Here is a 15234-nt window from a genome sequence, read left to right on the forward strand (position 1 = left end):
TCAACGATCAGACGCTTCAAAGATAAAAGTTCTAAGTTCAAAGTAAATTTATTAACAGTGTACATTTATGCCACCATGTACAAACCTAAGATACATTTTTTTGCGGGCACACTCAACAGAACCAAGAAATACAACAGAATCAATTACAGACCACACCCAAAAGGACGGACAAACTACCAATGTGCAGAAGACGACAAACTGTGCAAATACATAAGAAAAACAGTAATAATATAAATAAATAAATAAATAAATGAGTTTTAAGAACAGGAGATGATGAGACTTTGAAAGTGAGCCCACAGGTTGTGGGGACAGTTCGGTTATGGGGTGCGTGAAGTTGAGTGAAGCTATCCCCTTTGTTTCAAGAGCCTGATGGCTGAGGGGTAGTAACTGTTCCTGTACCCGGTGGTGTTGGTTTTGAGGCTTCTCTACTTTCACCCTGATGGCAGTAGTGATGTAAGAGCCTGGCCTGGATGGTGGGGTCCTTGTAAATAGATGCTGCTTTCCTGCGACTCTGTGCATACATGCTCAAAGGAGGGGAAGGTTTTATCTTGGTGAACTGGGCCATGTCACCAGCTCTTTGTAGGATTTTTCCATTCAAGAGAAATGGTGTATCCATACCAGACTGTGATGCAATCAGTCAATATACTCTCAACTACGCATCTAGAGAAGTCATATATGGTGACATATATGCACTTTGATAATAAATTTACTTTGAACTTTGAACTTTAATAGCATCAACAGAGAAATTTTTTGAATTTGATGGGAAGGAAGAAATAGGAATCCTTTTGATCAAGGAGAAGTCTTCAGGGAAACTGTCAGAAGCCCTGGTTCTGCAGAAAGCAAGCTTCAGCACTTTTGGACCTGCAGGAAATCAGTCTATTTGAATCTCAGCATTACGGTAATGCAGCGATATATGTGTACCTTTGATGTCTGTATTTTCCTTTGAACAACACACTTGGGTTTAATTTAGGAGGGGGTATTTTATTAAAACTAAATGAATTCCTCATCTTCCCATCCTTTAGTAATGACACAATTTCACTTCTCAGGAAATAAAGTTAAACATCGCCTCGAAATCAGTGATCTAATATCACTGGCAAATGTTGTGAAATTTGTAAAGTACAGTACATATCTTAAAAACTCATAAATTACAATACAAATATGAATATGAATTAAATTACTTAAGTTTGCACAATGAGAGCAAAATAAAATAGTGAAGTGGTGTACATGAGTTTATTGTCCATTCATAAATCTGATGGATTTATTTAAATGTCAATATCTTAAGTTTAAATCTTTGGGCGGATAGCTTAACTTTAAAAAATATAACCAGGAAATGCATTAAGAAATAAATGATTTAGAGGATTCATGCTATAATTCAATAACAATTGATCACATCCCTCTCTGTTACCATGTTAAAATAAAAGTAACTTCTATTTATATATAACATTCTCCATTTTGCTCAATGTTCTTTTAAATAAAAGATGAGACTATGTTTGTAACCAGTGCAACATGTGATATTTAAGAATTCTTAGTCACTCATTACTGGCAAAGAGTTTGCCCTGGTCAACAATGCTCTGTCAAACAGCAGCAAAAAAGACATATTTGTTTAATCACTGTGGAGTGAGATTTCCCTTTCATTGAACATGAGTGCATGTGTCAACTTGTAATATATAGTTCATTAAAAGTAAATGTGAGTACATTGGGCAATTGGTGTATGTGTTTTAAGACTGGAGACCAGTCATGTCTTCCCCCTCTTAGTGGGAGCTTGTTATATTCAAAACAGATATTCATCACACTTGAAGAACATTCTTTTGGAATCAAAAAGCCAGTTCCCTAATGGGTTCTTGTGACCCATATTCTCTCATATGCTCAATAATATTCCATTATTCTCCTATCATTTACCCTCACAAGTGGTAAATTACAGGAGCCAATTAACCTGGCTTATTCCTGCTTCTGTTTCTTATGTTTAAACCCTTCATAAAAGCAAGCACCTCATCTTAATCTTCGCTAAACTGATCTAAATATAATTCCAGTCAGTCTTTTCTCTACAACGATAAAATATGATTTGTGGAGAGAAAAAAAATTGACTGATCTCAATCGTTTTCTGCTATATTTCTGATTTCCAGCACTTGCATGGATTTTTTGCTTGCCAATGAGAATTAAATATGATTTCTGTATTGGGCAGTTCAATTGAAAATTGGTGCATTGGCTCATACAACCTATTTGAGATATTGATGCATTTATTCCTCATGTTATAGAGCACTGGCTCAACAAGTGTAACTAAATAAAAATCCCCATATAGTCTCCCCACCAAGCAATACTTTCATCTACTTCATGCCCTTTCATCTCACAAAGTGCTTTATAGCCAGTGAATCACTTTTTGAAGTGTAGTTACATTGATGTAGGAAATGCTGATACTAAATTCTTTCCAGGAAACATGATTTGAACTGATCCTACTTCACAGGAGCACTACAATGTACTCTGCGGAGGAAAGGGATTTGGTCCACTTGCCTGTTCAAAGTTCAAAGTAACTATATTACCAAAATACTTATGTCATCATATACTGGTCTGATATTCATTGCCTTGTGGGCATTAACAGTAAGTACAAAGAACCACAATAGAATCAATGAAAAACTGCACACAACGAAGGCGGACAAACAACCAATGTGCAAAAGACAACAAATTGTTCAAATGCAAAAAACTAAGAAAAAGTATAATAGATCAATAAATAATGCAGTTGTAGAGTCCTTATAAGTGATCTCATAGGTTGTGGAATCAGTTCATTATTGGGGAGGGTGAAGTTATCCCCTCTGGTTCAAGAGCCTGATGTTTGTGTGGTAATAATTGTCTCTGAACCTAGTGGTGTAGGACCTAAGGCTCCTGTACCTCCTTCCTGATGGCAGCAGTGAGAAAGGGGCATGGCTCCTTGGAAGAGTTATCCAATTTCTCCCACTTCCTTGCTCAGTTGCTGTGGACCATTCAACTATCCCTCCTTACAAAAGGTATGAGGTAAAGTCAGAGTCAAGTTTATTGTCATATGCACAAGTACATACATGAAAAACCTACCTGCAACAGTATCACTAGCACATAGCATGAGAGACACAACAAATAGAGTCAAGGCTACAATACCAAACAGAGAACCCCTCATAAACAGACATTATATTGGTTCAAGCACACAATTATACTTAGATTATTTAGATTTCAGAAGGCTCTTGATAAGGTCACACATCAGAGGCTGGTCAACTGGTTAGAACACATGCAATTACGCGGTAAATATTAACATGGATTGCCGATTGGTCAGCTGATAGAAAACATACTGGACTGTGACCAGTCTGCTTCTGTAGGAATGGCCCAGCCAGTGCAGTCTGCGTTGTCTTAAAAGTGTGAACATTGTGGGAAATCCAGCGAGGGAGAGGACCTCAGAGTTTGGGACTTTGTCTCTCCAGGTGATGCCAAGGATGCAGCGAAGACTGTGCAGGTGAAAACTATTGAGTTTCCTCTCCTGTTTGGAGTAGATGGTCTTGCTACCATACAGGAGGGAGCTGATGACACCACTGATACTGGCCAAATCAAAGGTTGTGACAAATCAGCATATAGAGGGAAGATTGAAAATCTAAATGAGTGGTGCCACAACAACAACCTCTCTGTCAACGTCAGGTCCATGAGCCAGTCTTTATCAGGAGATCAGAGGCAGAGAGAGTCAACATCATTGAACTCTTAGGTGTTATTTCAGAGGATTCATCCCGGTTTCAGCACTTAAGTGCAATACCAAAGAAAACACAGCAGCAGCTCTACTTCCTTAAAAGTTTACAAGGATTCAGCATGACATCTAAAACTTTGACAAGTTTCTATAGATGTTTGGCGGCATCAGAGCCAGTTATGGAAATATCAATATCCTTGGATGGAAAACCCTACAAAAAGTAGTGGATATTGGACAGTCCATTACAGGTGAAGCCCACCCCACCATTCAGGACATCTACAAAGAGCATCCATCATCAATGCTGCCATCAGGAAGGAGTTACAGGAGCCTCAAGATCTGCAAGACCAGCATCAGGAACTGTTATTACCCCTCAACCACCAGGCTCTTGAATTTCACGGAACTGTTCCCACAACATATGGAGTCATTTTCAAGGACTCTTCATCTCATGTTCTCAATATTTATTGCTAATTTATTTATTATTCTTATTATTTTTTATCTTTTGTATTTGCACACTTGTTGTTTGTCAGTCCTGTTGGATGTGGTCTTCCAATGATTATATTGTGTTTCTTGTATCCACAAGAGAACAAATCTCAGGGCTGTATACGATGTAGTGTATGTACTTTGATAATAAATTTACTTCAAAAAATTTTGGAATACGGACCAGGCCAATTAGGACTGGAAACCCCTTCACCCAGGAAAATGGTGGATCTGTAGGATTCTCTGTCCTATTGGGTTGTGGATGCTCAGATGCTGTGCTGATTTTAGGATATTAAGAGAATCAAGGAATATGGGAGTAAGTCTGGAAAATGGATCTGATATTGAAGATCAAACACACTGGTAATGAACGGGAGGACAAACTCAAAGGACATATGGTGGGATCTGCTCTTAATTCTAGTGTTCTTTACAATTGTGAATTGTCCCATGATTAGATTAGGATGAGTAGGGTCATGAGTTGGTGGGGCAGTGTGGCTGGAAGGGTGGAAGTGCCTACTCTATGCTGTACCACTAAAATTATATACATAATTTGTCCTCCTGGCCCATGTTGACCAAGTTTCTTATGTAAACTAGTATCTTTTGATTGCTTTGGCCAACATTCTTCTACATAGTTCCTATCCATGTACCTGATCAATTACCTTTTGGATGTTGTTAATGCACCAGCCTGTTCCATACATGGACAGCCTCATCGGTGAAAGTGTTGCCCCTCAGCTTCCTTTTACATCTCCCCCCACCCGCCCCTCACCTTAATCCTATGCCATCTAGTTTATGATTGCCTAATCCTGGGAAAAAGATGAGCATTCACCCCATCTCTGTCTCTCTTGATTTAATACACATACATAGCCAGTCTCTGAACCATAAAAGCAATGTAATTTCTTTCTTTCTTAATCTTTTCTCACACCTATGGAAAACCTTGGATATGTTTCACTCTTATTCACACAGGTTGGCATGGGAAATATAAACTGACCAATCCATTGCACTGCATCCCATGGTAACTATGATCGTCAAAGACCAGTTTCACAGTAATCATGCCAGCAGAAGGAAATAAAAACGCATTTCACAATTATGTTCTGTTGAAAGCTCTGTTTTAGCTATTGGCAGATACACCTACCTGGTGTATTCAGGAGACGAGAGTTCTTACAGTGGTAGGCAATTTCCTGTTCACAGTGTTCCACACTGTTAATCATGGTCTTCAGCTGCTCCATACTGGCACTGTAGTTGAAGGAAGCGATGTAAGGCCTGTCGGCTTTGGGAGAACCTTGCAATTTTGTCTCCCTCATGTTATTGTGCTGAATTATGGTCCAGGTTCTATCCTCTGTCAAAATAATGAGTACAAGATGTTAATGGAATATTACAGCTCAGTCTACATCCTGATACAAGACTGCTAAACAGGAAAATCAATTGCTGTTTTACCCAAACACCAATCTGTCGTCATTATGATTATACATTTACCATTTGAGCTGCTACATGGTGAATTTAAACTGGCATTTATTCATTTCAAATGCTTTCGGTTCATTAGTGAGAATAATGCATGCCTTCAGCACAGACCACAATCCACTCTCCTACAGTCAACCTTAGCCACTCTTTCCCCAAAATGCCGCACTGTGATAATGCAAAACATATATCAGTCTCTCAGGTCCAGAGACATTAAATTCAGTTCAAGATTAGCTTTATCTGTCACACTTATATAGAAACATCAAATCATATAGTGAAGTGGATAATTTCAGTCAAATCAAATCAGTGAAGTTTATGCTGGGCAGCCAGCAGGCATCACCAAACTTCTGGTGCCAATATAGCAAGCCCACAACACGCTAACCTTAACCCTGAAGTCTTGGAATGTGGGAGGATATCATAGCACCCGGATGAAACACAGGGAGAACATACAAGCTCCTTATTGAATTGAATGGGCTTTGTTACTTACATCCTTCATATAGATGAGGAGTAAAAATCTTTTGATTGATTGTAATTTGTAAAAAATAGTGTGTTCAACAGGACAGTCAATATAACATAGACATACAGTCGTATCAGCATGAATTAATCAGTCTGATGGCCTGGTGGGAGAAGCTGTCCCGGAGCCTGTTGGTCCTGGCTTTTATACTGCAATACCACTTCCCAGATGGTAGCAGCTAGAACAGTTTGTGGTTGGGGTGACTCAGGTCCAGTGATCCTTTGGGCCTTTTCACACATCTGTCTTTGTAAGTGCCCTGAATAGTGTGAAGTTCACATCTACAGATGCGCTGGGCTGTCCGCACCACTCTCTGCAGAGTCCTGCGATTGAGGGAAGTACAGTTCCTATACCAGTCAGTGATGCAGCCAGTCAGGGTGCTCTCAGTTGTACTCCTATAGAAAGTTCTTAGGATCTGGGGGCCCATACCAAACTTCTTCAACCATCTAAGGTGAAAGAGGCACTGTTGTGCCTTTTTCACCACACAGCCAGTATGTGCAGACCATGTGAGATCTTCAGTGATGTTTACGCCAAGGATCTTAAAGCTGTTCACACTCTCAACCCCAGACCCATTGATGTCAATAGGGGCTAGCCTGTCTCCATTCCTCCTGTCATCAATAACCAGCTTCTTTGTTTTGCAACATTGAGGGAGAGATTTTATGGGTAGCAGTGGGAATTGAACCCAGAATGGTGATTGCTGGTGCTGTAATGTGATGTGCTGACTGCTACTCTACTATGCCATTACAGCATCCATGTAGGCCAAATGAACCAGTACATTCATTGCGGTGCCTATACTTTAGGTTTCCACCAACTTTATTTCCTCTAACTACAAAACTTTCTTTTTGAACGTTTTTCCACCAGATGAGAGAAGAATGAGGAGTTATGATATAGATAGTTCAGGTGCCTTGCCGTTCGGCGTAGGCGATCTTGTCTCTCCATCCATCACGGTCCCTGACCCTCCGAATTGTATGTGTTGCCTCCCCTATTTCTAACCATGATGTTAATCCATCTCTCATTTTCATTCTCTGTCTGCCTGTGCTTCTTCCTCCTTCCAGCTTTCCAGTTGTAACTAAATGTTCTAATGTCTCTCTTTTCAAAATTCCAAAGAATTTTGATCGCTCTTTTCTGATTTTCTTAAATAATGTATGTTTTGTTTTTGTTCTCTGTAGAGCTTCTACATTGGTTATCCTGTCTGTATTTGATATGCATAGCATTCTTCTGAGGAACCACATCTCTGCTGCATTGATTCTTTTTTCCATTGCATTTGTGATGGTCCATGACTCACAGCCATGCATCAATACAGGAAGAATGTAGCAGCTGAGAGTTCTAAGGTGGATGTCAATTGCTATTTTCTTGTTTATTAGGATTAGGATGTTTCTTATTTCTGTAAATAGCCATTGCTGTTCTTGCTTTTATGTCTCTTTTGCATTTGCCATCAGGTGTTACCCATGATCCAAGGTGCTAGAAGTTGTGAACTTGTTTTAGGTTTCAATTTCCCAATACGATCCTACAGTGTGGGATATCAGGTTTCTTTGATATTACCATTACTTCAGTTTTCTTTTTATTTAAGGTTAGGCCAAGTCTTTCGCTCTCTGTGTTGATGGTAGATACTAGTTTCTGTAAATTTACTTCACTGTGTGCTGTCAGTACTGTATCATCCATTGTTGATATTGTATCTTCCTATACTTATTCCAGGTAGGTCTTGTATGGTTCTCATGATGCTTTCACTGTACAGGGAGAACAGGTCTGGTGATAGAACACAACCCTGCCTGACGCCTCGCTTTATTGGCTGATCTTCACCAATCTCGTTGTCTATCCGTAAGGCTGCACTTGGTTGATATAAAAATGCATAAAATCATGAGAAGGCATAGATAGGGTGGATGCACACACTCTTTACCAGGACTGAAAAATCAAGAACTCCATGACATAGACTTAGAGTGAGAGGCAAGAGAGTTAATAGGAAGTGGAGGGGCAACATTTACATAGTGGAATGAGCTGCCAGAGGAAATAGTTGAGGCAGGTACATTGAAAACATTTGAAAAAGTACTTGGACAAGTATATGGAGAGGAACTGTTTGGAGGGATATGGGCCAAATGCAAGCAAATACAGTAAGACCATAAGACATTGGAGCAGAATTAGGACATTTGACACTTCAAGTTTGCTACACTATTCAATCATGTCTGATTTATTATCCCTCTCAACCCCATTCTCCTTCCTTCTCCCTGTAACCTTTGATGCCCTGACTAATCAAGAACCTATCAAGCTCTGCTTTATGGAAGTTACTTAGATGGGAATCTTGGTTGGCATGGTCTGGTTGGGCTGAAGGGCCTGTTTCTGTGCTGTATAACCATATGATGCTTCAGAACTGTGCTTCAGCTTCCTATTCTTTTCTTTCCTATATGCTAGCTAAACTCGCTACATTATTTTCACTGTTCTCTTTGCTTCTCTGCCTTGTTGGCAAGGCTAACACTTTTTATTCCTGCTTGTTCTTGAGATGGTGGGTTCCTTTCTTGGACCATGGTAGTTCACCTACAGAAGGAGCTGCCACAGTGGTGGTAGGTACAGCAGAGTAATAGACAGAGATGTTGAAGGAATGGCGGTATAGCTAAGTCAGGCTAGCACATGATTTGAAGGAGAACAGGCAGATGGTGAAGCATTTGCTTTAACTTCATTGCTTCATAAGGAATTCACTACATACACGGTAAAATATTCCCACAGGATTTTATATTAAATATTACACTATCAATCGCTTTGGAGGATCCCATAAAAGAAATCACCACTGCATTCCTCCATCCTTAAACAGCATCAAACCATACTCTCCCCATGAATCCCATCCATAACTTTAAAGATCTCTGTCATGTAACTACTCAGTTTTAACATTTAAAATAAAGAGGCACAATCTTCTTAAGATTACCCTGATGGATATAACCTCTAAAGCCTTGATTATACTTGTAAATCTTTTCAGAACCTTCTTTAATATATTTTTGTAAAGTGAGATCAGTAGTGAGCTCATTAGGATTCAGTACACATTGTGCTAGTTTTGTATCTTTAAAATCTACCCCTACAGAAATAAATCCTAATGCTTGTTTACAATTGACATTTAACAGATATTTTAACCCCAAGAGCAAACCACAAGAGTTAACATGAGCCTAGGATGATACACAATCTGATGTCTAACCTGGGCCAATAGGGATGGCTTTTTCACAGCTCTGGGCAGGTTTGAAGATATGCATCAACTATTTGCAAATTATCTTCACCTTTTGTTATTGACTAAAATGTAATTTGAATCTTAGGCTTTGAGAAGTACTTTCCTTGATGGATATGTGTTTATTCTGTTGGAATTCTTTGGGACACGCTCATTGACACTCCCATTAATTACGACCTTTAGACTTTAAATCATAGGAGCAGAATTAGGCCATTTGGCCAATCGACTCTGCATCACCGTTTGATCATGGCTGATTTATTTTTCCTCTCAATCCCATTTTTTCTGCTTTATCGACATGACTTTTGATACCCTCACTAGGCAAGAACCTATCAATGTCCACTTTAAATATAACGAAAGGTTTGGCTTCCACAGCCATCTGTGGCAATTAATTCCACAGATTTGCCACCCTCTGCCTAAAGAAATCCTTCCTCATCTCTGTTCCAAAAAGATGTCTTTGTAGGCTGAGGCTGTGCCTTCTGGTCTTAGACTCCCCCGTTATAAGAAACGTCCTTTCCAAGTCCACCCAAGAGGTTTCAATGAGGACCTCCTCAAACTCCACGAAGTACTGGCCCAGAGCCATTAAATCTGCCCATATATTAACTCTATCATTAGCAGGATAATTCTCATAACCCTCTTTTGGAGTCTCACTCCCATGCCAGTACATGCTTTCTTAGATATGTGGGCCAAATTCTAATTTAGAGATTCATAGTTACAATTATTTTTCAATCTGCTTTTCTCTCACGTTTTCTTCCATCAGCTGTTAACACAAAACTAAGGCTGACGCTATAGAGCATGAGGGATTACTACGCTGTCACAATCATCAAAATGTTCAACAAAAAGACCTGTTTCCTCATTTGGCTTGACTTTATTTCTTACATTGTTCACATACATGAGGAGTGAAAATCTTTACGTTATGTCTCCATCTAAATGTGTAATGTGCAATTTATAGTACTAAGTGGGAGTAAAAGAGACCATGCTGGAATTTTGCAGGAGAACAGGGAATCATTTCCCATTGTCCTGGCCAATATTTATTCTATAATACACAGCACAATCATTTCCTTCCCTTTTACATTCATCATGAATCTTGAATCGTGAGTGTTGTGCACACATTTGCTGTTGTGTTAAATGTTAGACATTGTGAGCTGATCCAAGAAATAGAGCAAATATTTCATGTTGACAACCCTTTCCTTTAATCTCAGATTTCAAACATAGATAGTTCAATGATAAGCGCTAAGATAATTTGACAAAGAAAGAGGTCTTGGAGTATAAAGATTTCTGAAGTAGATAAGGTTGTGAAGAAGGTACGGAATGGCAAAGACACAGGAAGACAATTGCAGGACCATTACACTAGGTTAGCTTGAAACATTCATTAAGCCACGGCACAAGGTCCTTGTCCTTACTTGTAGCAGCACAGTAAAGAGGGGAAGTGGGGGGAGGAAATGTTGGAAGTTGTTACCAGAATTGGAGAAGGTTAATATAATAAACTTATTTTCCTCAGTGTAACAGATTTAAGGTTATTGTTAGAAGGATTAATGATGAGCTAAGGATTATTTTATTATGAAATGTGCGATGGAGTGTTCATATTCTTTAAATCACAAACTGAGAGGATAGAGACAGAAGCCTTGTCACATTTAAAGAGTATGGACACAACCACTTAAAATACCTGAATCCTGATGGCTCAGAACTGAGAATAGGAAAGTGAGATTATTGACCCACCTGAACAATAGCAATACCTAAGTAGGTTGCTGTTTATTGATTACAGCTCAGTGTTCAACACAACCATACCCTCTTTCAACAAGCTCCAAAGCCTAGACATCTGTAAATTCCTCTGCAGCTGGAACATAGATATCCTCACAGGGAGATCATCGTCAATGCAGATCGTAAATAACATCTCTTCTCACTGAAAATCAACACTGGTGCACCTCAAGGATGTGTGTTTTACTCAGCCTTGCTCGCTCCAAAACCATGACCGTGGCTAGGCGCAACTCAAATGTAATCTATAAATCTATAAAGGACACAACTATTGTTAGCAGAATTTCAGATGGTGATGAGGAGGTGTACAGAAGTAAGATAGATTAGCTGGTCAACTGGGGTCGCAAGAACAATCTTGCATTAAACGTCAGTAGGATGAAGGAATTGATTGTGGACATCAGGAAGGGGTAGTTGAGGGAACACAGACTGATCCTTATTGCGGGATCAGCAGTGGAAAGGGTGAGCAGTTTTAAGTTACTGGGTGTCATCATCTCTGAGGATCTGTCCTGTGCCCAATATACTGATGTAATTACAAAGAAGGGATGGCAGCAGCTGTATTTCATTAAGAGTTTGAGGAGATTTTGTTTGTCACTAAAGATACTCACAAATTCTACAGATGTACCATGGAGAACATTCTAACTAGTTTCTGCCTGGTATAGAGAGGCCACTGCACAGGATTGGAAAGAGTTGTCAACTCAGCTGACTCCATCGTGTGCACTGGTCTCCCAAGTATATGAAGATATCTCCAAAAGGCCACATCCATCATTCAGGAAATACCCTCTTTGTTACCTTGAAGGAGGAGTTACAGGAGCCCAAAGACACACACACTCAATGCTTCAGGAACAGTTTCTTCCCATGTGCCATCAGATTTCTGAATGGATAATGAATCCATGAACATTCCCTCATTTTCTTGCTGTCTTTTTGCACCACTTATTTAATTTATTTTATACACACAAACACACACACACACACACACACACACACACGATGTAATTTAGAGGTTTTTTATTATTAGGTATTGCAATGTACTGCTGCTGAAAAACAACAAAGTTCATGACATATGCCTTTGATACTAAACCTGATTCTGATTCAGATTCCTGATACTAATAGTTTTTTGAGGGAGAATGGAAATAGTGATCTAAAATAGCTTTATTTTTTCCAATAACTTGGAATGATTCCAAGATTTGTTCCAATTGCTCTGGAAAGAGTTGCTAGCAAGTGCAGCACGTAAATTGATTCTGCTTATATGACTCCACCTGCACGGATCTCCTGAAGTTGCCACTAGTTCCACAGAAAGCCAGTTGTATGGCTACTCCCATGAAATTCAGTCAAATTGCTCTGTAGGTGATTGGTAGCCATGTCAGAACGAAAACATTAAGTCTTCACAGCAGAAGAATAGTGGAATACCTAGGCCAGAGTATGCCCCATCAAACCATAATGCAAGGGAATTAGTTTGAGCTAATTGCAGAAGCCCATAGTATGACTGAATTATCACTCTGAGCATGATAAATGAGGACAGTAGAAGAATTAATCAATATCTAATTTGGCAAGGGTCATATCTTGTTAACAATTGCTTTAGTTATTGCCTCTTCTGGCATTTAAGCATTACATTGCCAAATAATTTTGACCTAATATATTTCATGGGTTCATGATGTACTTGTGTTTATTCTCATTTTGACTCTGTCAGCAAGATGTACAGTAAATGAATAACTTATAATCTTTAAAGAAAGGGACAATCTCACCTGTCATATTACAGTAGACGAGCAGGGGCGCCTGTGGGCCACTGCCATCGGGATCAATGGAGAAGAAACCTGATGTGTTCCCTGTATGTTTGTACGACTCGCAGGATTGCTTGTACCTAGCTGAAGAATGAGAAGAAGTCTAGTATCAGTGTGACGGGTTCCTTTACAAAATATCAAAGTTCAAAGTAAATTTATTATAAAGGTATACATATCACCAGATTCAACCCTGGGCTTCATTATCTTGCAGGCATACTCAATAAATGCAATAGTCATAATAGAACCAATTGTGTGAACAACCAGTGTGCAAATGCCAACAAGATGTGCTAATACAAAAGAAAAAAGAGGAACTAATAATAATAAGTAAGTAAGCAATAAATATAGAAAAGATGATTTGAAGATTCCTTGAAATTGAGACCATAGGTTGTGGGAACAGTTCAGTGATGGGGAAAGTGAAGTTGAGTGAAGTTGTCCCCTCTCATTCAGGAGCCTGATGCTTGAGGTATAGTAACTGTTCCTGACCCTGGTGGCGTGAGTTGTAATGCTCCTGCACCTTCTTCCTGATGGAAGCAGTGAGAAGACTGCATGATCTGGGTAGTGGGGGTGCCTGATGATGGATGTGCTCAATGATGGGGCTGGATTTTCCTGTGATGGACTGGGCTGTATCCACTACATTTTGTAGGATTTTCTGTTCAAGGGCATTAGTGTTTCCATAACAAGCTATGAAGCAATATGTACCTACAGAAGTTTGTCAAAGTTTTAGATATCATGCTGAATCTTCGCAAACTTCTAAGGAAGTAGAGGCACTGCGGTATTTTCTTTGTAATTGCACTTACAGTCTGGGCCTGGGACAAGTCCTCCAAAATAATAACATGGAGGAATTTAAAGTTGCTGGCATCATCTATCTTTGATCTCCCAATGATGACTGACTCATGGACCTTTGGTTTCCTCCTCCTGTACTCAATAATCATCTCCTTAGTTCTGTTGACACGGAGTGAGATGTTGTTGTGGCACCACTCAACTCGATTTTAAATCTCTCTCCTATATGCTTATTCATCACCATCTTTGATTTGGCCAATGACAGTGGTGTTGTCAGCAAACTTAAATATGACATTGGAGCTGTGCTTAACTACACAGTCATAAGTGTAGAGTAGAGCAGAGGGCCAAGCACATAACATTGTGGAGGAGATGGTTGGGGTCTGCAAATGAAGAAATTGAGGATCCAAACGCAAAATGAGGAATTGAGGCCAAGTTATTGAAGCTCACTGAATAGTTTTGAGGAAATGGTAGTATCGAATGTGAGCTGTAGGCGATAAAAAGCATCCTGATGTACGCATCTTTGCTGTTCAGATGTTCCAGGGTCATGTGAAGAGTCAATGAAGTGGCATCTGTTATGGATCTGCTGTGCTGGTAGAAAAATTCGAACAGGTGCAGGTCACTTCTCAGGCAGGAGTTGATATGGTTTATCACCAACCTCTCTAACTTCTCATTACAGTGGATGTATATACTATTAGACAATAGTCATGAAGGCAGGTTACCATGTTCGTTTTAGCCAGCAGTATAATTGAAGACTGTTTGAGGCAGGTGGGTACCTCAGACTGAATCAGCGAGAGGTTAAGGATCTCAGTGAACACTCTAACCAGTTGATCAGCACAGATCTTTAGTACTTGGCTAGGTACTGCATATGCTTTCTACATATTCACTCTCCCAACTCCAATGGTTCACCAGTGCCATCTTGCTATCACCTCACAGGAGGGGTTAAAAAGATCTCCAGCACTTTTGCTGCTGACAGTAACCAGAGCAACTGCATTAAATGAGATAAATAGTGACTTCAAAGTTCAAAGTGAATTTATTTTTAATGCACACATATGTGACCATATACTACTTTGAGATTAATTTTCTTGCAGATATTCAGAGCAAAACAAAGAAATACAATGGAATCAATAAAAGAAAAACTACACACAAATGCAGAATGACAAATAACCAATGTGTAAAAGAAGATCCTAATGTGTGTAAATAAATAATATTGACAACATGAGTTGACAAGTCCTTGAAAGTGAGTCCATAGGATATGGAATCTATTCAGAGTAGGGGGGAGAGAAGTTATCCATGCTAGTTCAGGAGTCTGATGGTTGAAAGGTATTAACTGTTCCTGAACCTGGTAGTGTAGGACCTAAGGCTCGTGTACTTCCTTGCTGATGGCAGCAGTGAGAGGAGTGTATGGACTGAATGGTGGCGTTCCTGATGATGGACGCTGCTTTCTTGTGGCAATGCTCCTTGTAGATGTGCTCAATGGTGGGAAGGGCATTTCCAGTGATGAACTGGGCTGTATCCACCAATTTTCATAGACTTTTCCATTCTTGGGCATTGTTGTTTCCATATCAGGTGGTGATGCCACCAG

General features: G+C 39.6%; 1 protein-coding gene across 1 annotated transcript in view; it reads right to left on the bottom strand.

The window, feature by feature from the left end:
* Nucleotides 1-15234, bottom strand: part of LOC132394766 (contactin-associated protein-like 5) — a 1222641-nt gene that overhangs the window by 551900 nt on the left and 655507 nt on the right. Inside the window, exons 12-13 of the mRNA XM_059971174.1 lie at nt 12837-12956; nt 5304-5507 (exon numbers count right to left, since the gene is read on the bottom strand). Coding sequence (XP_059827157.1) covers nt 5304-5507; nt 12837-12956 — 324 coding nt within the window. The remainder of the gene's footprint in view (nt 1-5303; nt 5508-12836; nt 12957-15234) is intronic.

Source organism: Hypanus sabinus, chromosome 5, assembly GCF_030144855.1.
Source record: "Hypanus sabinus isolate sHypSab1 chromosome 5, sHypSab1.hap1, whole genome shotgun sequence".
Lineage (NCBI taxonomy): Eukaryota > Metazoa > Chordata > Chondrichthyes > Myliobatiformes > Dasyatidae > Hypanus > Hypanus sabinus.